This window comes from Ranitomeya variabilis, chromosome 2 (assembly GCF_051348905.1).
Source record: "Ranitomeya variabilis isolate aRanVar5 chromosome 2, aRanVar5.hap1, whole genome shotgun sequence".
NCBI lineage: Eukaryota > Metazoa > Chordata > Amphibia > Anura > Dendrobatidae > Ranitomeya > Ranitomeya variabilis.
The window spans coordinates 613,780,894-613,805,591 of NC_135233.1; the positions used below are offsets into that span (position 1 = coordinate 613,780,894).

Sequence of the window (24,698 nt, forward strand, 5' to 3'; positions counted from 1 at the left end):
AAATGATGCTCAGTAGTGTGTGTGGCCTCCACGTACCTGTATGACCTCCGTACAAGGCCTGGACATTCTCCTAATGAGGCGGCGGATGGTCTCCTGAGGGATCTCCTCACAGACAGTCTGTGGTGTTGGTGGATGGAGCGAGAGATGATGTCCCAGATCTGCTCAATCGGATTCAGGTCTGGGGAACGGGCGGGCCAGACCATAGCTTCAATGCCTTCATCTTGCAGGAACTGCTGACACACTCCAGCCACATGAGGTCTGGCATTGTCCTGCATTAGGAGTAACCCAGGGCCAACCGCACCAGCATATGGTCTCGCAAGGGGTCTGAGGATCTCATCTCGGTACCTAATGGCAGTCAGGCTACCTCTGGCGAGCACATGGAGGGATGTGCCCACCCCACACCATTACTGACCCACTGTCAAACCGGTCATGCTGAAGGATGTTGCAGGCATCAGATCGCTCTCTGCGGCGTCTCCAGACTCTGTCACATGTGCTCAGTGTGGACCTGCTCTCATCCATGAAGAGCACAGGGCGCCAATCGCCCTGCACGGTGTTGGGCTGTAAACACAACACCCACTTGTGCACATCGGGCCCTCATACCACCTTCACGGAGTCAGTTTCTGACATTTTCAGGAGACACATGGATATTAGTAACCTGCTGAAGGTCATTTTACAGGGCTCTGACTCTCTTCCTCCTCAAAGGAGGTAGCGGTCCTGCTGCTGGGTTGTTGCCCTCCAATGGACCCCTCCACGTCTCTTGGTGTACTGGGCTGACAGACACCGCAAACCTTCTTGCCACAGCTCGCATTGATGTGCCCTCCTTGATGAGCTGCACTACCTGAGCCACTTCTGTAGGTTGTAGACACCAGCTCATGCTACTGTACAGTACCTTAAGGCTATGTTCATACGTTGCGGTTTTTGCTGCGGATGCGCAGCGGTTTTGACGCTGCGAATCCGCAGCAGTTTTCCATGCGGTGTACAGTACAATGTTACCCTATGGAAAACAAAAACCGCAGTGCACATGCTGCGGAAAATTCCACGCGGAAACAAAGAAGTAGCATGTCACTTCTTTGTGCGGATTCCGCAGCGGTTTTCAACCAGCACCAATAGGAAAGTGCAGTTGAAAACCCGCAGAGGAATCCGCAGAAGAAACCGCGTGAAAACCGCAGTGGTTTTGCACTGTGGATTTTCCAAATCCGCTGCGGAAAAATCCGCAGCAGAATCCGCAACATGTGCACATACCCTTAGGGTGAGATCAACGCTAAAAAGCAAAAGTGACCAGAACATAGAAATGGTCTGTGGTACCCCTGCAGAACCCTTCCTTTATAGAGATTGTCTTGCTCATTGCCGATCATTTCTACCTGTTGTCTGTTCCATTTGCAGCAGGAGAAACTGGTTCACAGTCAGTGTAACTGGACGAAGTGTGATCGCCTCCTTGTTACATTGTGTAGTTTATATATAAAGATGTTATATAAATATGGGTATAGTACACACACAAGAATAATAAATATTTCTATCAACCACTTTTAGTTATCCAAACTTTTAAAACACGTGTATAGATTTCTGAAAAAGCAGCACGAGTCTTACTTTCTGTTTGGTAACCGCCTGTAATGTATATAGTAAACCTTTTTTTGGCATCGTGCTTTTTTTTTTCTTTTTATAATAAACCCAACTGTGTCACTAAAACCCTTACTGACATTGAAGGGGGAAAAAAAAACAAATCCCGCCCCATATGCAGCCAGCCTCCTTCAGCGCCTGGCCTCGACCCTCCATCCCTCCATTCTCTCCCCAGATTTCATCTCAGCTGTTGTACGCCAACCGAACTACTATAGAACGCTGATAATATGCAGTACAACCGAACTTGCTGCAGTAAAAAATCTGATTGGTTATCCCAGGTTCAAGCTTTGGAACCGCGCTGGCCTCTGGGAGTTGTAGTCTTACGTCACGCCCGTTGTTTATTCCGAACGCTAATGTAAACTACACCTCCCAGAGATCCCACCGTCCTATTTTAGAAGCGTTACCCAATCGAACGAGACAACGCTCTGGGCGCGCAACCAAGATCTCTGGAGGGAAGGGGGGGACCAGTGATGAGGCCTAGCGTGGTTGCCAGGGAAACCAGACTGCGCCGCCGACATCAGCTCCCATTTTTCTTGGGTGGGATTCAGGCGGCGGAAGCCTCTGGACCAAGTGCCTGCACCGGATACCACGGGGTGCTCTGTGTCACAGGTGGGTGCGGGGCAGGAATGGAGACCAGTGTGACCAGAGAGTTGGTGGCTGCATGATAGTGAGTAATATATGTATGTAATGTGTGTGCAGAGGCCAGGCGTGACATGAAGGCGGTATACGGAGGGTCTTGTGAGGTGTTCCCTGTATACGGAGGGTCTTGTGGGGTGTTTCCTGTATACGGAGGGTCTTGTGAGGTGTTCCCTGTATACGGAGGGTCTTGTGGGGTGTTTCCTGTATACGGAGGGTCTTGTGGGGTGTTCCCTGTATACGGAGGGTCTTGTGAGGTATTCCCTGTATACGGGGGTCTTGTGAGGTGTTCCCTGTATACGGGGGTCTTGTGAGGTGTTCCCTGTATACGGAGGGTCTTGTGGGGTGTTCCCTGTATACGGAGGGTCTTGTGGGGTGTTCCCTGTATACGGAGGGTCTTGTGGGGTGTTTCCTGTATACGGAGGGTCTTGTGGGGTGTTTCCTGTATACGGAGGGTCTTGTGGGGTGTTCCCGGTATACGGAGGGGCTTGTGAGGTGTTTCCTGTATACGGGGGGTCTTGTGAGGTGTTCCCTGTATACGGAGGGTCTTGAGGAATTTCCGGTATACGGGGGTCTTGTGAGGAATTTCCTGTATACGGGGGGTCTTGTGAGGTGTTCCCTGTATACGGAGGGTCTTGTGGGGTGTTCCCTGTATACGGAGGGTCTTGAGAGGTGTTGTCAGGACTCTGAACATTTTTTATTACCTTTTTGTGCATTACTGCCCTTTTCCAAGATGACATCTTTGGTCTCATGTGCACTGTGTCTTCCTGCTATAAAACTCCACCCCAGCCTTCAGTCTGTGCTAGAGTGTTCTGCCTTGCATCCAGCTCCTGACCTCTGGTGACTCTCTGGCTATATACCTGCTCCTGTTAACCTGTGTGGTGATCCTGCTACTCTGCTCTGAGTTCCTGCTGCATACACCAGTTTCCAGTAATCCTCCTTCATCTGTTGCTCGTGTTTACTTCCATCTGCATTTGCTGGACATGTAAGCTGTTGCTGCTCTGCAAGAACCTGAGACTATTAACCAGGCCTCCCTGGTTGAGCTAAGATATTATTTGAACTGCCTTATAAGCATATCTATCTGTGTTTTGGACTAAGCAAGGACTTATTCGTGTCAAGTATCCTCAAGAATAATTGTGCTTCATAGACTTTCTGCATGATTGCATTTTCATCTGAAGTTTCGTATAGACTGCTGAGCTGCATTTGATATTTGCAACAAGTGTTGTGGACTTGAGTTTCTCTCTGCACCTGTTTGAATCACCGTGTGATAATATAGACTTTACCACTTATAAAACTGTGTCCTGTAGTTGTCTTGTTCCACGCAAAGAGTCTCCTGAGTTATCCCCTATAATTTATTACAGGATACTCTAGCCTAAAAAAAAAGGAGACTGCTGGAACAATGACTGCAGAAAGCAGACTAGAGCAGGTGTTTTCCATAATTAGATCACTGCAGAAAGATGTGCAAGGTCTGCAAAAGAAGTTTGGAAGCTTTGAACACAATCAACAAGTGTTTGGACAGACTTTGCAGGACTTAAGCACCCACATGGCAGCCCAGGAAAACAAACTTGCTGGCATAGAGTCCCAGTATGGACGGGCTTTTCAGGACATAAGCCCGCAAATAGCTGCACATGCGACTTTTCCCTCTGGGCAACTGCCACCAGCTAGCCCACCTAAGTTGCCCCCATTCAGATTTAATGGTGATCGCGACAGATTTCGTGGATTTGTGAATGAATGTATGCTATATTTTGATGTGCATGCTGACCATTTTCCTAATGATAGATCCAAAGTATTGTGTGTAATAATGCTGCTGACCACACGAGCGCTCGCCTGGGCGAATCCGATGATTGAGTCTCGTGACCCACGGTTAAATAACTTGGATGATTTCTTTGCCGCTATGGCAATAATGTTTGATGATCCTAATCGCCGTGCAACCGCTGAATCTGCTTTATTGTCTTTGCGCCAGGCAAAACGTTCTGTTATTGAGTATGCTTCTGAATTCAGGAGATTAGCGGTAGATACCAATTGGGACAGTTATGCACAATTGCCTATTTTTAAAAGGGGTCTGTCTAGTATTGTAAAAGATGAACTAGCTCGCTCTGAGTCACCACAAGAGCTAGAGACATTTATACGGCATTGTGTGCGCATTGATATTCGCCTTACTGAGCGTAGGCAGGAGAAGAACTCTCACTGTTCTCTCCCTATTAAGATCCTGTGTTCAGGACAGTGGATTTCCAGTGCAGCTATGATTGTCTCTGGTGCAGGTGGCAATTTCATGGATATCGCATTTGCCAAGGAACATGGTATTGAAATTCAGCAAAGAGCCTCTCCAATTTCCATGGAAACAGTGGATGGGTCACCTTTAATCTCTGGGCCTGTGGATCAGGAGACCGTACCCCTTGAAATTTTGTTGGAGCCTAATCATCAGGAGCAACTTTCTTTCTTGCTAATTTCTTCTCCTCATTTTCCTGTGATTTTAGGCATTCCTTGGTTGCGTTCTCAGAACCCAATTATCAACTGGGAGACCAAGGAGATTATCTTTCCAACAAGGAGCAACTCAGCGTTAACAGAAGCTGTCCCTGAGTCCACGGCTACGGAACCACATGTACAGGTATTTTCTTTACCTCCAGCATATAAAGAGTTCTCTGACATCTGTGACAAGAAGAATGCAGATCAGCTTCCTCCAAGCAGGCATTATGACTGTCCCATTGAGTTGCTTCCTGGGGCAGCTATTCCTTTTGGTAATGTATACCCTTTGGCGGCACCTGAGCTTCAAGCCTTAAAGGAGTATAATGATGAAAATCGGGCCAAAGGCTTCATACGTCCTTCTTCCTAACCAGCAGGGGCACCTATCTTTTTTGTAAAGAAGAAGGATGGGACCCTGAGACCCTGTGTTGACTATCGGGAACTCAATAAGGTAACCGTACGAAACCGTTACCCTTTGCCTCTGATTCCTGAATTGCTGGAAAGAGTTTGCCATGCTAAGGTGTTCTCTAAACTGGATCTTCGTGGGGCTTATAATTTGGTGCGTATTCGTCCAGGGAATGAGTGGAAGACAGCATTCAGATGTCGGTATGGACACTTTGAATCTCTTGTGATGCCCTTCGGGCTTTGTAACGCCCCTGCAACGTTTCAACACCTTGCTAATGACATTTTCAGAATTTTGTTGGACCAGTTTGTAGTGATCTATTTGGACGATATACTAATCTTTTCTGACTCTCTACAGGAACATGAAGAACATGTCAAAACTGTTTTAAGACGTCTGAAAGAGAACCATCTGTATATTAAGCCGGAGAAATGCGAGTTCTCGTTCTTAGGTTATATCATCTCTCCCCAGGGGCTGAACATGGAATCTGGTAAGATTCAGGCTATCCTTGACTGGCCGGTACCCAAGAGCGTTAAGGAGGTCCAACGTTTTATTGGTTTTGCAAATTTCTACAGATGCTTCATTCGAAATTTTCTATTCGCCACGACAGCACCCACTGAGGAGAGGGGATCCGCCCCTAGGAACAGGAAACCTACAGAGAGATAAAAGGGGCGGCCCCCCCTCGTTCCTCAGTTGGTTTCCTGTTCCTAGAGGGGAACCCACAGAGAAGACTCTATGGAGTTGCTAAAGAAGAGGAAAACCCGTCTCGATGCAGCCTGTACGGCTCTGCTGAACGACAGGGGCTCCAGAGCGGGTAGACAGAGTCGGGGGTTCCTGCTGGCTCCCCCCTCATCTGCTGCGAGGCCTGAAGTTTTAACAACTGTCTCCCTGCTGGGACACCGTTGTATGGGACGACCGATGGAGCGGCATGTACCTGGTCCGACCCAGACCTGGGCCCAGACCTGGGTCAGGTAAACGGTGCTCTCCGGGCGTATGTGGAGCCGAGCTGGCTGTGTGACGTCTCCTCAGGTTGGTTTCTCCCCCCCGGTCCCTCAGAAGTGGAGGTGGCATGGTGCGGTTGTAGCGTTCTCTGTAATATCTGCCGGCAGGCTGCAGAGACGCCGGCGCATGCGTGGTACAGCCAAATCCCGGATGTAGTCCCCTGAACTTCCGGGGTTGAAGTACCATTTCCGGGGGAACCGCCATATTGGATTCCCCTAGGCGGTTCCGCTCTCCCTGGCGCTATACTGGAGCACAGGTGTAAAAAAAAAAACGTCAGGAAGGGGTGTGTATTGAGAAGATCCTGCACTATAAATTACATCTCGGCAGTGCAGAGAGTGTGCTATCATGTCGTCCCAAGAGGAAGTCTGTGAGCGCCCTGTTGTGAATTCTGCTCTTGGGCTCCCTCCGGTGGTTATAAGTGGTAGCGCTGCTGTCTTTGGATCGCTGCATTCATCAGGTGTGTCCACTTATTGCAATTCGGACTGGGCTATTTAGTCTTGCTTGACCCTTTAGTCAGTGCCAGTTGTCCATTGTTCCTGGAGGATTCACATTCCTGCCTGGTCTCTCCTGCTTTGCTGTTCATTTCAACAAAGATAAGTTCTGGCTTTGTTTTTTGCAGTCCACATGCTGTGGGCTTTAGTGTTCAGTTTTTTTCCATGTTTTTGTCTTGTCCAGCTTGGTCTGCATAAGGATTTGTTCAGCCAAGCTGGTATCTCTGGAGATGCAGATATACCCTCCATATCTTTAGTTAGATGTGTTCAAAAAAAGGCAGGCAGCACTCCGTTTTCAAGTAAATATGTAGGACTTTAATGGACCCACATGTCTCAGCGACGTTTCGGCTCAACTGAGCCTTTCTCAAGCAGTGGGTGTTACATCTTAGTGCATATATATAGAGGTTTTTTCATCATCATCCAATTAAGGTGCCATAATATAATCATAAACATGTATAATATTACATAAAGTGCTACTGTGCTATTAAAGTGTCTAGTGTTCATATTATTCTTAGTGAATTACTGTTCTTTGTCTGAGTTTTCTGCTTATCCATGAGGAGACATGCTGGTAATGGGGGATATCGGCGTTCTTACATGCATACTGCGCATATCCCAGCATTTCCTCATACATCACAGCCATGTGATCAACTAGAGGCCAATCCAATGCAAGAGGCGGTATTTTGTCTGGCGCATGCGCTGTAGCGCCTAATAGCGCCATATTGTATGTGGCAACTACATGTATCTTAATTACAGCCATCTTAGTTGTGGAACCTTCTATTTTTAACTATTACCGCATTATAAGGTTGCGACCAGCGAAACCATCTCGTATATATGCGCTTATATCTAGCGCTTGTTAATTAAATAATTAGCCTATTGTTGCATTATTTTAGAAGAAATGACTCACTCAAACTCCACAATATGCCGCATGGACTTACTTGTGCCTTATCTCGCCTTGGCCACCAGAGCTGACCTTATCACAGACCAACCTCCCGTGGCCACACAGTGTCGAAAGGGTGCATTAAGCCTTATCTGGCCAAATTGCCTCACCTCAAGACCCCTGTATAGCGTTAGCCATATAGTCCCGGCTGCCATTTATACCACATCTATACACTCAGGCATGTCATTCTTCTCTTTAATAAAAATGATAAATTAACATAATGCCAGAAAAAATTATTGATATGTATTTTTTTATTATTTTTTATTGATACATTGGCCTTGGATCACTTCACAATTATGGCTCATAGTGTTTAATCTCTTCAGAGGTACATTTTTTGACAATTTTTAATGAGAACGCCTACATATCTCCCCATCCTCGCATGTCTCCTATGGCAAGGTCTTGTAGCCAATCATAGGCAGTAGGACGACCTAGACAAAAATACATATATGACATTAAAAGCTCAGCCTAACAAATCAATTCTAAATATAACAAGTTATCAAGGCCTTCAACATCACTGTGTTAGAATAAAAAACTATTTTTTTATATAATCGCATTCATCTTAAAATCTACATTTAATCCTGAGGGTCTGAGTGTATTCAGTTTGTAGATCCACATTAATTCCCTTTTCTTCAGCGCTTGTTCTCTATCACCACCTCTCCTATTTACTGGCACCCTATCTATAATTTTAAATCTCAGATCTCTTTCAGAATGGTTACAGTCAGTAAAGTGCTTTGGTACAGGGAGATCAGTTCTCTTCTTTCTAATGGTATATCGGTGCTGGTTCATCCGAACTTTAAATTCGCACGTTGTCTCCCCGATATACCATAGATTACAAGGGCAGCTCAAGAGATAAATGACATAGTCCGAGCTGCATGTCAGGTAGTGTTTGATCGTATATGTCTTTTTCGTTATAGGGTGCTCAAAGGTATCCCCCTTGTCCATATGTGTACAATTCACACAATTGAGACAAGGGAAACAACCATTTTTTCGAGACCCTGTTAGAAACATTTGTCTACTCATTTTATTGGGACCTATGTCTGATTTGATCAAATAGTCTTTTATATTCTTGTTCCTTTTGTATGAATATAGGGGTGGCAGTCTCAACTCTTTTATATCCGGCAAGCATTTCCCCAACATCCCCCAATGTTTAGTTATTACATTCGCCACCAATTTACTCTCTTCTCCATATGTGGTGACGAATGGAATTCGTCTTTTTGTGTTCTTATCCTTCTCTCTTATATCCTTTTGTATAAGTTCAGTTCTACTTGTTTGTAATACCTTCTTTTTGGTCAATTCCAGCAAATTTCTGGGGTAACCCCTATTCATAAATTTTTCAACCATTGAGTCTACTACCATATCCAAATTTTCTTCCTTTTTAACGATTCGCCTTACTCTCAACATCTGGCTTAACGGAATTGATCTCATCATAGAGCGTGGATGTTGGCTATCAAATAATAATAAATTATTTTTATCTGTATGTTTTACAAAAAGTGTAGTACTCAATTCTCCCTTCTCTAGACTGACAAGTACATCAAGAAACTGAATATTTTCCCTAGACATAATCAATGTGAATTTAATGGTGTCATTAATGGTATTCAGATATTCATGAAAGTTCTCCAATTCACTCTGAGATCCTGTCCAAAGGAGGAAGACATCATCTATGTACCTCCACCACACCAAAACTTGTCGGAAGTGGTGGGATACATAGATGAGGTCCTCCTCCAGGACTTCCATAACTAAATTTGCGTACGCAGGGGCCATATTGGCCCCCATAGCGGTTCCACGTTTTTGCGTATAAAACGCATCACCAAACATAAAATAATTCTGTTTTAAAATAATTTCAAGAATTTTGAGCAAAAAAGTTTTTCCTTCCAGTGTGCATTTTGATAGGTTAAGTCTATTACCCACTGCTCTCAAACCCTCTTCATGGTCAATGGATGTATAAAGAGACACCACATCGAAGGATGCGAGTATCACATCACCTTCCAGGTGTAGTGCCTCTAGTTTGTTAAGAAAGTCAGTCGTATCTCTAATAAATGACTTACACTGTCTAGCCATAGGGTTGAGGATTCTGTCAAGGAAGATGCCCATTTTGTTGAAGATGGACCCCACCCCCGACACTATAGGTCGTCCTGGTGGGTTGACCAGTGTTTTATGAATTTTCGGATTTATATAAAGCACCGGAGTGCGAGGATTATTTTCAAATAGATAGTCATGTAAATCCTGGTCTATCACACCACCCTCCATGGCTTCTTTCAGACACTTTTTAATCACCTTATTGATCTCAAATTTTGGGTCTCCCCCTAGTCTCTGGTACACACTCTCATCATTTAATTGCCTCAAAATTTCAGCAACATACATTTCCTTGTCCATGACAACGACTGCTCCCCCCTTATCGGCGGGTTTCACCACAATGTCGCCGTCATGGACAAGTTCCTGCAGTGCCTCAAATTCCTCCTTCCGTATGTTTGGGTGTACATATTCTTTAATTGCCTTGTTTTTTATTTCCTCAATATCCGTTTTTACTGCCACCTCAAAGGCCTCAATTACTGCTGAATATGATGGTGGAATAAATCTACTGTTTTTCTTTAGTTGTACAGAGTTTAAATCAAACTCACTAGTTCTCATCTTTGTATTCACATCTTTACCACTAAACCATTCCCTTAATTTAATCTGTCTGAGAAAACGTTCAATGTCAAGTTGTAACTCAAACCAGTCTATGTGTGCACATGGGCTAAAACTCAGCCCTTTGCTTAGTACTGAAATCTGCATGTCCGTTAGTACCTTTTTAGAAATGTTCACTATGAGGTCTGTTCTCTTTTCCTGAGGTTTACTGTTTTCTGGGGTTGCCCTTTGGATTTCTCTGGCTTCTTTTTGCCTCCGGTGCTGGCGCCTGCCACCTCGCCTTTTTCTTCTTCTGTTATTTTGGTCATATCTATAAGGAGCAAAATCATCATTAAGACATTTATAACTACCATTATCAGTACTAGTCCTTCCCGTTCTCACAGGACCTCTGCTCTTCCATGACATTTTTGTATTGTCCATTTGCCAAGTATAAATCCGACCAGTCTCATAGTCCCCAACATCTCTGCTCCATTTTTTTCTTTTATTTTCCTCCAATTCTCCCCGAAACTTGCAAATATCTCTATCCACTTTTTCTTTAAACAATGTCCAATCATCTTTATTCAAGAGCTCCTGTATTTTTTCCTCCAACTCCCTTGTACTCTGTTGCAATTTTTTGACTTCATCTTGCAAAAACTCAACGTTTAATAACATTATGTCCATAGCATATTTATTTGATATTTTCATGAATCTATTACAGAATGCCATATTTCCAAAAAATAGATTTGGGCGGATATTGGATCTCAACCCTCTTGGTATTTTGCGCTCCCTTAAATAATGTCCCAGTGTTGTAAGATGTAACTGTGAACTATTAAGGCGCTTCATATCATTCATATATTTCTGTTTTAATTCCATATGTGAGGGTGTTTTCAAAAAAGCTGTATCCCCTTCTATGTTTCTTAGTATACGTTCTTCATCTTCCACAGTATAGTTGAAGACACCTGGTTCCATGGTATGTAATTCCATGTCACCAAAAAATGGCTTAAGGATGTTGAAAAAAATAAATATAAGAAAAATGTTTTTTGTGCAAAAATTTCCAGACCACAACATAATACCCAAAATTGGAACAGCACAACTCCTATACTTAGCTTCAGGTGCAATGCCCATAGACCACCCGTCCACCGGTCGTCTCCAATCAATATTCAAAAAAAGGCAGGCAGCACTCCGTTTTCAAGTAAATATGTAGGACTTTAATGAGTGTATTCAGTTTGTAGATCCACATTAATTCCCTTTTCTTCAGCGCTTGTTCTCTATCACCACCTCTCCTATTTACTGGCACCCTATCTATAATTTTAAATCTCAGATCTCTTTCAGAATGGTTACAGTCAGTAAAGTGCTTTGGTACAGGGAGATCAGTTCTCTTCTTTCACTAAGAATAATATGAACACTAGACACTTTAATAGCACAGTAGCACTTTATGTAATATTATACATGTTTATGATTATATTATGGCACCTTAATTGGATGATGATGAAAAAACCTCTATATATATATGCACTAAGATGTAACACCCACTGCTTGAGAAAGGCTCAGTTGAGCCGAAACGTCGCTGAGACATGTGGGTCCATTAAAGTCCTACATATTTACTTGAAAACGGAGTGCTGCCTGCCTTTTTTTGAATATTGATTGGAGACGACCGGTGGACAGGTGGTCTATGGGCATTGCACCTGAAGCTAAGTATAGGAGTTGTGCTGTTCCAATTTTGGGTATTATTTAGTTAGATGTGGAGATTTTGTATTTTCTGTGGTGGATATTTTCTAGTGTTTTAATACTGACCGCATAGTACTCTGTCCTATCCTTTCTATTTAGCTAGAGTGGCCTCCTTTGCTAAATCCTGATTTCAGTCTGCGTATGTTATTTCCCTCTCCTCTCACAGTCAATATTTGTGGGGGGCTGTCTATCCTTTGGGGATTTTCTCTGAGGCAAGATAGTTTTCCCTTTTCTATCTCTAGGGGTATTTAGTCCTCCGGCTGTGTCGAGATGTCTAGGGAGTGTTAGGTACATTCCACGGCTACTTCTAGTTGCGGTGTTAAGTTCAGGGTCTGCGGTCATTACAGGTACCACCTTCTCCAGAGTACGTCTCATGCTGCTCCTAGGCCACCAGATCATAACAGTACAACTGGCCAACAATGAGTTAATCGCATCTCAGAAGAAGGGAAGGAAAGTGCTGAGCCATTTTTTTTTTTCTGTAGTCTGTTGTGTCTTTTCTTCCCTCTTTACCTCTGGGTGGCTCAGGAGTTTGGCGCTGGCATGGATGTTCAGGGATTGGCTTCTCGTGTGGATCAACTTGCTGCTAGAGTACAGGATATTTCCGATTATATAGTTCAGACTCCGGTTTTAGAGCCTAGAATTCCAACTCCTGATTTGTTTTTTGGGGACAGGTCCAAATTTTTGAGCTTTAAAAATAACTGTAAACTGTTTTTTGCTCTGAAACCCCGTTCCTCTGGTGATCCCACCCAGCAGGTTAAAATAGTCATCTCTCTGCTGCGTGGCGATCCTCAGGATTTGGCATTTTCCCTGGAATCCGGGAATCCTGCTTTGCTTAATGTAGACACCTTTTTTCAAGCGCTAGGGTTATTGTATGATGAACCTAATTCAGTGGATCATGCTGAGAAGACCTTGTTGGCCCTGTGTCAGGGTCAAGAAGCGGCAGAATCGTATTGCCAGAAATTTAGAAAATGGTCTGTGCTGACTAAATGGAATGAGGATGCCTTGGCGGCAATTTTCAGAAAGGGTCTTTCTGAATCCGTTAAAGATGTTATGGTGGGGTTCCCCACGCCTGCTGGTCTGAGTGATTCTATGTCTCTGGCCATTCAGATTGATCGGCGCTTGCGCGAGCGCAGAGTTGTGCACACTATGGCGTTGTCTTCCGAGCGGAGTCCTGAGCCTATGCAGTGTGATAGGATTGTGTCTAGAGCTGAACGACAAGGATTCAGACGTCAGAATAGGTTGTGTTTTTACTGCGGCGATTCTGCTCATGTTATTTCTGATTGTCCTAAGCGTACCGAGAGAATCGCAAGTTCCGTTACCATCAGTACTGTACAACCCAAATTTCTGTTATCTGTGACCCTGATCTGCTCATTATTATCATTTTCTGTCATGGCATTTGTGGATTCAGGCGCCGCTTTAAACTTAATGGACTTAGAATTTGCCAGACGTTGTGGTTTCCCCTTGCAGCCTTTGCAGAGTCCTATTCCTTTGAGGGGCATTGATGCTACACCGTTGGCTAAAAATAAACCTCAGTTTTGGACACAGTTGACTATGTGCATGCCGCCAGCCCATCAGGAAGATTGTCGTTTTCTGGTGTTGCATAATTTGCATGATGCTATTGTGCTGGGTTTCCCATGGTTACAGGTGCATAATCCGGTATTGGATTGGAAATCTATGTCTGTGACTAGTTGGAGTTGTCAGGGGGTTCATGGTGACGTTCCTTTGATGTCAATTTCCTCCTCCCCCTCTTCTGAAATTCCTGAGTTTTTGTCAGATTTCCAGGATGTATTCGATGAGCCCAAATCCAGTTCCCTTCCACCGCATAGGGACTGTGATTGTGCTATTGACTTGATTCCAGGCTGTAAGTTCCCTAAGGGCCGACTTTTCAACCTGTCTGTGCCAGAACATGCCGCCATGCGGAGTTATGTTAAGGAGTCTTTGGAGAAGGGGCATATTCGGCCATCTTCTTCACCATTGGGAGCAGGTTTTTTTTTTTTGCCAAGAAGGATGGCTCCTTGAGACCCTGTATTGATTATCGCCTCTTGAATAAGATCACGGTCAAATTCCAATACCCTTTGCCTTTGCTTTCTGATTTGTTTGCTAGGATTAAGGGGGCTAGTTGGTTTACTAAGATTGACCTTCGAGGGGCATATAATCTTGTTCGTATTAAGCAAGGTGACGAATGGAAAACTACGTTTAATACGCCCGAAGGCCATTTTGAATACCTTGTGATGCCATTCGGACTCTCTAATGCTCCATCTGTGTTTCAGTCCTTCATGCATGATATATTTCGGAATTATCTTGATAAATTCATGATTGTATATTTGGATGATATTTTGATTTTTTCAGATGATTGGGAGTCTCATGTGAAACAAGTCAGGATGTTATTTCAGATCCTTCGTGATAATGCCTTGTTTGTGAAGGGGTCCAAGTGCCTCTTTGGAGTACAGAAGGTTTCTTTTTTGGGCTTCATTTTTTCTCCCTCATCTATAGAAATGGATCCGGTTAAGGTTCAGGCCATTCATGATTGGATCCAGCCCACATCCGTGAAGAGCCTTCAGAAATTTTTGGGCTTTGCTGATTTTTATTGCCGTTTCATTGCCAACTTCTCCAGTGTGGTTAAACCCCTGACCGATTTGACGAAGAAAGGCGCTGATGTGACAAATTGGTCCTCTGCGGCTGTTTCTGCCTTTCAGGAGCTTAAACGCCGATTTACTTCTGCCCCTGTGTTGTGTCAGCCGGATGTTTCTCTTCCTTTTCAGGTGGAGGTTGACGCTTCTGAGATTGGGGCAGGGGCCGTTTTGTCTCAGAGGAATTCTGGTGGTTCCTTGATGAAACCGTGTGCCTTCTTTTCTCGAAAGTTTTCGCCTGCGGAACGCAATTATGATGTCGGCAATCGTGAGTTGTTGGCTATGAAGTGGGCATTTGAGGAGTGGCGACATTGGCTTGAGGGGGCCAAGCACCGTATTGTGGTCTTGACCGATCATAAGAATCTGATTTACCTCGAGTCTGCCAAACGGCTGAATCCTAGACAGGCCCGATGGTCCCTGTTTTTCTCCCGTTTTGATTTTGTGGTCTCGTATCTTCCGGGTTCTAAGAATGTTAAGGCTGATGCCCTCTCTAGGAGCTTTTTGCCTGATTCCCCTGGGGTCCTTGAGCCGGTCGGCATTCTGAAGGAAGGGGTGATTCTTTCTGCCATCTCCCCTGATTTACGACGTGTTCTTCAGGAATTTCAGGCTGATAAACCTGACCGCTGTCCAGTGGGGAAACTGTTTGTTCCTGACAGATGGACTAGTAAAGTGATTTCTGAGGTTCATTGTTCTGTGTTGGCTGGCCATCCTGGGATATTTGGTACCAGAGATTTGGTTGGTAGGTCCTTTTGGTGGCCTTCTTTGTCACGGGATGTGCGTTCTTTTGTGCAGTCCTGTGGGACTTGTGCGCGGGCCAAGCCTTGCTGTTCCCGCGCTAGTGGGTTGCTTTTGCCTTTGCCGGTCCCTGAGAGGCCTTGGACGCATATTTCTATGGATTTTATTTCAGATCTTCCGGTTTCCCAGAGGATGTCGGTTATCTGGGTGGTTTGTGACCGGTTTTCTAAGATGGTTCATTTGGTACCTTTGCCTAAATTGCCTTCCTCTTCTGATTTGGTTCCGTTGTTTTTCCAGCATGTGGTTCGTTTGCATGGCATTCCGGAGAATATTGTGTCCGATAGAGGTTCCCAGTTTGTTTCTAGGTTTTGGCGGGCCTTTTGTGCTAGGCTGGGCATTGATTTGTCTTTTTCTTCCGCATTTCATCCTCAGACAAATGGCCAAACCGAGCAAACTAACCAGACTTTGGAAACTTATTTGAGATGCTTTGTGTCTGCTGATCAGGATGATTGGGTGGCTTTCTTGCCATTGGCCGAGTTTGCCCTTAATAATCGGGCTAGTTCTGCTACCTTGGTTTCACCCTTCTTTTGTAATTCTGGTTTTCATCCTCATTTTTCTTCAGGGCAGGTTGAGCCTTCTGATTGTCCTGGGGTGGACTCTGTGGTTGACAGGTTGCAGCAAATTTGGGCTCATGTTGTGGACAATTTGGTGTTGTCTCAGGAGGAGGCTCAGCGTTTTGCTAACCGTCGTCGGTGTGTTGGTTCCCGCCTTCGGGTTGGGGATTTGGTCTGGTTGTCTTCCCGTCATGTTCCTATGAAGGTTTCTTCCCCTAAGTTCAAGCCTCGGTTTATTGGTCCTTATAGGATTTCTGAGATTATCAATCCTGTGTCTTTTCGTTTGGCCCTTCCAGCATCTTTTTCCATCCATAATGTTTTTCATAGATCTTTGTTGCGGAAATATGTAGTGCCCGTTGTTCCCTCTGTTGATCCTCCTGCCCCGGTGTTGATTGATGGGGAGTTGGAGTATGTGGTTGAGAAGATTTTGGATTCTCGTATTTCGAGGCGGAAGCTTCAGTATCTTGTCAAATGGAAGGGTTATGGCCAGGAGGATAATTCTTGGGTTGTTGCCTCCGATGTTCATGCTGACGATTTGGTTCGTGCCTTTCATTTGGCTCGTCGTGATCGGCCTGGGGGCTCTGGTGAGGGTTCGGTGACCCCTCCTCAAGGGGGCGGTACTGTTGTGAATTCTGCTCTTGGGCTCCCTCCGGTGGTTATAAGTGGTAGCGCTGCTGTCTTTGGATCGCTGCATTCATCAGGTGTGTCCACTTATTGCAATTCGGACTGGGCTATTTAGTCTTGCTTGACCCTTTAGTCAGTGCCAGTTGTCCATTGTTCCTGGAGGATTCACATTCCTGCCTGGTCTCTCCTGCTTTGCTGTTCATTTCAACAAAGATAAGTTCTGGCTTTGTTTTTTGCAGTCCACATGCTGTGGGCTTTATTGTTCAGTTCTTTTCCATGTTTTTGTCTTGTCCAGCTTGGTCTGCATAAGGATTTGTTCAGCCAAGCTGGTATCTCTGGAGATGCAGATATACCCTCCATATCTTTAGTTAGATGTGGAGATCTTGTATTTTCTGTGGTGGATATTTTCTAGTGTTTTAATACTGACCGCATAGTACTCTGTCCTATCCTTTCTATTTAGCTAGAGTGGCCTCCTTTGCTAAATCCTGATTTCAGTCTGCGTATGTTATTTCCCTCTCCTCTCACAGTCAATATTTGTGGGGGGCTGTCTATCCTTTGGGGATTTTCTCTGAGGCAAGATAGTTTTCCCTTTTCTATCTCTAGGGGTATTTAGTCCTCCGGCTGTGTCGAGATGTCTAGGGAGTGTTAGGTACATTCCACGGCTACTTCTAGTTGCGGTGTTAAGTTCAGGGTCTGCGGTCATTACAGGTACCACCTTCTCCAGAATACGTCTCATGCTGCTCCTAGGCCACCAGATCATAACAGCGCCCTATAGAAGAGCTAATAGTACCCGGTGGTGATACCAGAAAAAGGAGTAGTGGACACTCGAAAATGAGTGACTCCAATGACAAGTCGGGAAAAAAGTCGTCCCGTTCCATACCACAGGCCGAGCAAACAACCCGACAGCCGGTATACAAGTATACTCCTGGGTGAGTGTATATACAGCTTCATGGAAGCTTATGTTGGTCTCCTCTGCTTATGTTTTTTTAGACAAAGAGGATGGGGAAAACCAAGCACAAGCAGTGTGCGATATGTACCGAGCCACTACCTGATTCTTATATTAAAAAACTGTGTCAGGCTTGTATAGATAACACCTTGCAGCAGGAGGAGTCCGTTAAGAAGAATGAGATACGTCTTATGATTCGTGATGAGCTTCAGTCTTTAGGAAGTGGTCCATCCGTGAATATTGAGAGGAGATGTAGGAGAGCATCCTCGCCTAAAGCTGACACGTCGGCAGAGAGTGGGGAGGTTGAGTCAGTCGTCTCTGTTTTCTGGTTCCTCAGATGAAGATGACTATGTCTGTTTTCCTACTGATGGCGTAAATAACTTGGTTAAATCAGTAAGGAGTACAATGGGGTTATCAGAGTCAAAAGAACCCCAGACGCCACAGGAGGTTATTCTATACGGCACCAGAACATCTATCATGCACCCACGTAAGTATGACAACTCATGAATATATCATTTATCAGGAGGACAATGAGTCAATAAATTATATCAACCATATTGTTAAAATTTAACAAATGTTTTTATTCAAATAACATCAATTATAACCATTATAAAAAAGTACATGGGTCTCGTATATCATGTGAATCACCTCAAAGTGTTAAAGGGAAGGTGCCACCAGTTTTCTTGTAGTTTGTTTTTTTGTGAAATTAAGCTTAAAATAGTAAATAAAATGTATTAATGCAATGTTTGCACTGCTTGCAAACATTTCTATATGAAAAATATTATATATTTTCTTACAAATATATATATTGACCACTAGGGGGAGCATTTTCCGTTTTAGACCTCAAGCAGCTATAGTAAGACTTACCAGCTTTACTGTTAGCTGGAAAATCTGGGCAGTAACTGCTGACATCAGCATTTCCCTCCCCTTTTGGGTGGTCTAATATCCCTGGGGCAGAATGAAGAGCAGCATCACAGGGCAGAGCCATTTTGTGTGTGACTGCCCTGTGATCTGCTATCACCAGCAGTTAGTGCATCAGAAGCACAGTTAGTTTATGTGGTGTGTATGGAGCAGCATTGTCTGTGCAGAGCTGTCTGTGACTCATCCCTCAGTAAGATAAGAAGGAGCTCCAGGTCTGCAGTGAATGGCCAGGCATTGTGGAGGGAGGGGAGAGATACATTGTATGGCTGAGAGAGGTGTCAGGTGTCACCTCTCTCTGCAGGCTGGGAATGGAGCTCCTGTGATAGAGAGTAAGTGGAGCTGGGCAGAGAGCACTGGGCTATAATAAAATGGCTGCTAGTCACACCTACAGCAGTGAGTTGTGCAGCCCACAGAGGCGTGCCCAGCTCACAGCTAACACCTCTCCAATGTTATAGATAGGGTCCGCGCCGGTCTATTATCTCCTATGTCCATGGGATGCTGTAAAATGACACTGTTAGTGCCCTGCTACTGCTGCAAAACCAAGATGTCAGCCCCCAGTTCCTTCTTTAAACACATATAACACACGAAATCTGTTTCACATGCATTTAAAACTTGGTTATAGCAGCATGTTATGCTACATTACAGTGATTTATTAATGATCTACAAACGCGGTACCTTACCTTTAAATATGACCCAGGAAAGAACGTGCAGGACTGGAATAAATGAACTGTTATAGTTACTTCAATGATTCATACTAAGTGATGTGATGTGTCCACTCAAATAAGTCTATTACTGGGTTGAAATTACAATCCCCCGTACTCACAACAACATCACCCGTATCTCATACTCCAAGCTCATATTTCCTTATATATACCATATTAGTGGCAATAATTACCCATAATCAGGTCCAAAGTCACGTTCCGGCCTGCGTCAAGTCACTTATATATAATATAAGTGGTATATATAAGGAAATATGAGCTTGGACACATCACATCACTTAGTATGAATCATTGAAGTAACTATAACAGTTCATTTATTCCAGTCCTGCACGTTCTTTCCTGGGCCATATTTAACACTTTGAGGTGATTCACATGATATACGAGACCCATGTACTTTTTTATAATGGTTATAATTGATGTTATTTGAATAAAAACATTTGTTAAATTTAAACAATATGGTTGATATAATTTATTGACTCATTGTCCTCCTGATAAATGCCACAGGAGGTTATGTTCGCTGGTCTCTCTCAGCAGAAAGGTCATGTGTTTCCAGTAAACCAGGCCATAAAACACCTTGTCAAGAAGGAATGGAGTAAGGGACAAAAAGGGTTTGTACCAATATCCTGTAAGAGACGCTACCCCTTTGATGATGAGGACTTGGTCACCTGGGCTAAAGTGCCAAAAGTTGATGCGGCTGTAGCATCTACCTCTCGCCGTTCCTCTTTACCTGTAGAGGATGCGGGTTCTTTGTCCGATCCTATGGACAGGAAATCAGACTCACTTCTTAAAAAATCGTGGGAAGCCTGTGTCGCTGTATTTAAACCGGCAATCTCAGCCACGTGCACTAGCAGTCTATGCTGGTTTGGCTAGAACAGCTGATCAAAATATCAAGAGTGGCGTATCCAGGGAAAAATTGCGTGCCTCTATTCCTTTGATTAAGGGTGCTGCGGCCTTTATATCCGATGCCTCAATAGACTCGCTCCGCCTGGCGGCCAGAACAGCTAACCTCTCTAATACGGCTCTTCGAGCATTATGGTTAAAGAACTGGAAGGGGGATGCCCAGTCCAGGTCTAAGTTATGTGCCATACCCTGTCAGGAAGGGCATTCAGGAAGCCACCATTTGGCAAGAAAGGAGGCTTTAAGGACCGCTGGAGTAACAAGGAGTTCAGGCAAAAGGGAAATTTATTCAATAAGCGTCCCTTCAGACCAGCGGATAAATTCCGAGAACCCTACTCCACCGGTGGGCGGTAGACTATTAGGATTTATTAAACAGTGGAAAGGAATAACTGTTAATCCATGGGCCATAAATTTGGTATCGTCAGGCCTCGCCTTAGACTTTATCCGGACACCTCCGGATTCTTTTCTTCTCACCTCCTTAAAATCCAGACCACAGCAAGAGGCACTGGAAATTGAAATTAAATCCCTCTTGTCCAAACGGGTTTTAATAGAGGTCACGTCATCTCAAATAGGGAAGGGGTTCTACTCTCCCTTGTTTCTGATTACTAAGCCTGACGGGTCCTTTAGAACTATAATTAATTTGAGGAAACTGAACACCTTCATAAAACCCAGAATATTTAAAATGGAATCCATTCGTTCAGCTATAAAAAATGTATTTCCTAACTGTTACATGGTAGTACTGGATCTTAAGGATGCTTATTACCATCTTCCTATACACCAGTTACACCAGCAGTTTATTCGAGTAGCTGTTTTAATAGATGGTCAGGTTCGTCATCTACAAGGCCTAAAGGCATTGCTCTGTATATCTATGGCTCCGAGGGTTTTTACTAAATTACTATTGGAAGTAATGTCCTTTCTGCAATTAAAAGACACACTGGTCAAAAACTGTAACTGGAAAAAACTCCCTACAGTGTGAGCAAAGGTTGGAGGAAGTAGCGTTTTCTTTACAAACGCTTGGCTGGATTGTCAATTGGGAAAAATCCAGACTCCAACCTGTAACATGTCAAAAATTTCTTGGGCTCCTTCTGGATTCAGTTGACCAAGTATGTTGGCTGCCTGAGGATAAAAAAGCCTCCATAATTGATAAAGTGAGCTTAGCAATCAAGAAACGTAGTATGTCATTGAGAAGTGCCATGTCGTGCTAGGTTCACTGACTTCATGTATTCCTGCAGTTAAGTGGGCACAATTTCATACTAGGCAGCTGCAGAAATTTATATTACAAGAGGACATTAAAAGTCGAGGACGTTTAGATCAGACAGTTTTTCTAACGTCAGAAGTGGTACACTCCCATACATGGTGGTTGGATTGGGAAAATCTGTCGAAAGGAGTCCTATGGGTGATCACTCCTTCAAATTTAGTGACCACAGATGCTAGTCCTGAAGGCTGGGGGGCACATTTTCAAGATCAGATGGTTCAGGGTCTTTGGTCCAGATCAGAATCTAATAATTCCTCTAATGTTAAAGAATTAAGAGCTATATATTATTCCCTACTCCACTTTCTTCCTCAGCTGCGAGGCTCTCACACAAGGGTCCTCTCCGACAACACCTCTGCGGTGGCCTATCTAAACCATTAAGGAGGTACACGGTCAGACACTCTCATGGAGGTTACATCAGACAGCATGATGTTAGCCGAAAATCATCTGTTGTCCTTGTCAGCGGTACACATCAGAGGTATAGACAACTTTCGTGCAGATTTCCTCAGCCGTCACACCCTTCATCAAGGAGAATGGATGCTCAACAGGAGGATTTTCAGATTGATAACAGCCCGATGGGGCGTACCTGAAATAGACTTGTTTTCAACAAGGTCCAACCGTCAGGTCAAAACGTTTGCCTCTCTATGCAGACTAGACAATCCGGACATATTCGATGCCCTTCAGGTGCCATGGACATTCGACCTGGCTTATGCGTTTCCCCCATGGAATCTATTGCCCATAGTGATAAGAAAAATAAGGGAGGAAGGGGCAAGAGTTCTGTTGATAGCCCCATTCTGGCCCAAAAGGCCATGGTTTTCATGGCTCAGGGCAATGTCAATTACAGACCCTTGGATTCTGCCTCAGACCAAGGACCTGCTGTCTCAAGGTCGGTTTTTCCATCCTCAGGTAAAGGGCATGAACTTGACTGTCTGGAATTTGAGAGGCAGTTACTAAATCTAAGAGGATTTTCTAGGGGGTTAGTAGATACCCTCATGAAGAGTAGAAAGCCTTCTACTACCAAAATTTATGTCAGGGTCTGGAGAAAATTTCTTGAGTTCCATACAACACAACTTTCTTCTGAGGTGCCTATATTTTCAATATTCGAGTTCTTGCAAAGAGGGCTTGAGTTGGGGCTCTCTGTAAGCACTCTGAAAGTTCAGGTTTCAGCTCTAGGAGCTCTCTTCAGTTATGATGTTGCAGGTGATAGGTGGATATCCCGTTTTATATCTGCATTTGAGCGGCCAAAACCAATAAATATACCACAGGTGCCTCAGTGGGATCTAACTTTGGTCCTAGATGCATTGACACAGAGCCCGTTTGAGCCTCTTCATACAGCCTCATTAAAAAACATCTCGTTAAAAACGATATTAGTAGCATTGGTATCTGCTAGAAGAGTGAGCGATCTACATGCCCTATCAATAGATCCTCCATTCTTATCTGTGACATCTGATAGGATAATTTTGAAAACGGACCCATGTTATCTCCCTAAAGTAGCCACTAGTTTTCATAGATCCCAGGAGATTTTATTACCTACTTTTTATAAAGACCACTCGACTCCAGAAGAAGTAAGACTTCATACCCTAGATGTTAAAAGGACTGTTCTGGCCTATTTAGAGAGAACTAGGGACTGGAGGAAGAGTAGGGCTCTCTTTGTGTCTTTCCAGGGTAAAAGCAAAGGATCCAGAGTCACAAAGAACACGTTATCTCGCTGGATCAGAGATGCCATAATCTTGGCGTATAAAGCTAGAGGAAGAGATCCTCCAATGCATGTGGGAGCACACTCTATAAGAGCCTTGTCGACTTCCTGGGCAGAAAGGGCGAACGTGCCAATAGACCTTATATGTAAGGCCGCAACCTGGTCTTCGCCTAGTACCTTTTATAAGCACTATAGATTAGACCTATCTGCTGCTTCTGATCTAACCTTTGGGGTTTCGGTTCTTGACTCAGTTAACCCACCCAATCTATAGTCTCTGTAAATCTCTCTAGTGGGTGCTGTCGTGGCGAATAGAAAATACCGGATTACTCACCGGTAATGCTCTTTTATAGAGCCCACGACAGCACCCATTCACATCCCTCCCTTTTTTATAGTAGCACGTGGTGCCTTTGTGGTGAGGTGTAAATATTAGAAAGATATAGTATAAGGTTGTAAATATGTATATATACCTGAGCCTATTAACTAAAACCTGGCGGTGGTTCCTCCTATTCTCTGTAAAACAACTGAGGAGCGAGGGGGGGCCGCCCTTTTATCTCTCTGTAGGTTTCCTGTTCCTAGGGGCAGATCCCCTCTCTCTAGTGGGTGCTGTCGTGGGCTCTATAAAAGAGCATTACCGGTGAGTAATCCGGTATTTTTCTGATATTGTCCGTCCCATTACTTCCTTGACAAAGAAGGAAAAGCCCTTTAAGTGGTCTTCACAGGCTCAAGAAGCTTTCAATCGGCTTAAGATCTGTTTCACATTAGCACCGGTGTTGATACACCCAGATCCAACACTTTCTGTCATTGTGGAGGTGTGTCATGTTCCCAATGGCAGGGAATTAAACACATAACACGGGCAAAAACAGGACGAGCTCTAGGGTGATGGAACCTGAGCTGACCGCGATCCTGAACCTCAACACTCAACTAACAGCAGCCGGGGAACGTTCCTGGGGGGACTCTAGACGTCTCGCGCCAGCCGGAGATCTAGCTACCCCTATCAGAAGAATCACAGACCTATCTTGCCTCCAGAGAAATATTCCCACAGAAATAGCAGCCCCCCACATATAATGACGGTGAAATGAGAGGAAGGCACAAACGTAGTTATGAAAACAGATTCAGCAAAATGAGGCCCGCTTAAGCTAGATAGCAGAGGATACAAAAGGTGAACTGCGCGGTCAGCTTAAAACCCTTCAAAATACCATCCTGAAATTACTTGAACTCATGTGCCAACTCATGGTACATGAGTGGTAATTTCAGCCCACTAGAGCAACCAGCAGCAGAGAATTACATATCTGCAAGCTGGACTAAAAACATGAAAGCAAACATGAAACAGGGAAATCCAGACTTAGCTTGTCTTGAAGGCCTAGGAGCAGGTAGCAAAGGTAACAGAGACACACTGATACATTGATAGCCGGCAAGGGAATGACAGGAAAGCCAGGTTAAATAGGAAACACCCAGCCTCTGATGGACAGGTGGAAACCAGAGACCGCAACCCACCAAAGTCACCCAGTACCAGCTGTAACCACCAGAGGGAGCCCAAAAACAGAATCCACAACAGTACCCCCCCCTTGAGGAGGGGTCACCGAACCCTCACGAGAACCCCCAGGGCGATCAGGATGAGCTCTATGGAAGGCGCGGACCAAATCAGTCGCATGAACATCAGAGGCGACCACCCAGGAATTATCCTCCTGACCATAACCCTTCCACTTAACCAAATACTGGAGTTTACGTCTGGAAACACGAGAATCCAAGATCTTCTCAACAACATACTCCAATTCTCCCTCCACCA

The 24,698-nt window shown here is 44.4% G+C and overlaps 1 protein-coding gene and 1 long non-coding RNA gene across 6 annotated transcripts in view; one reads left to right on the top strand and one right to left on the bottom strand.

Annotated features, from left to right (window-relative positions):
• Positions 1 to 2,041: 2,041 nt before the first annotated feature.
• DPY19L3 (dpy-19 like C-mannosyltransferase 3) overlaps positions 2,042 to 24,698 on the top strand; it is a 131,297-nt gene continuing 108,640 nt past the window's right edge. For 2 of the 5 annotated variants that reach the window (XR_013221696.1, XM_077288740.1), the window contains exons 1-2: positions 2,042 to 2,226; positions 4,731 to 4,861. Coding sequence is in view for 2 of the 5 variants with exons in the window: in XM_077288740.1 (XP_077144855.1) it covers positions 4,854 to 4,861 (8 nt within the window). In the remaining 3 variants the exon portion in view is untranslated. Of the gene's footprint in view, positions 2,285 to 4,730; positions 4,862 to 24,698 lie in introns of all 5 variants that reach the window. The other 3 variants (XM_077288742.1, XM_077288743.1, XM_077288744.1) reach the window with 3 other exon arrangements.
• LOC143807324 (uncharacterized) overlaps positions 7,716 to 24,698 on the bottom strand; it is a 96,088-nt gene continuing 79,105 nt past the window's right edge. Inside the window, exons 2-3 of the long non-coding RNA XR_013221697.1 lie at positions 10,331 to 10,481; positions 7,716 to 7,974 (exon numbers count right to left, since the gene is read on the bottom strand). This is a non-coding gene — a long non-coding RNA (uncharacterized LOC143807324). The remainder of the gene's footprint in view (positions 7,975 to 10,330; positions 10,482 to 24,698) is intronic.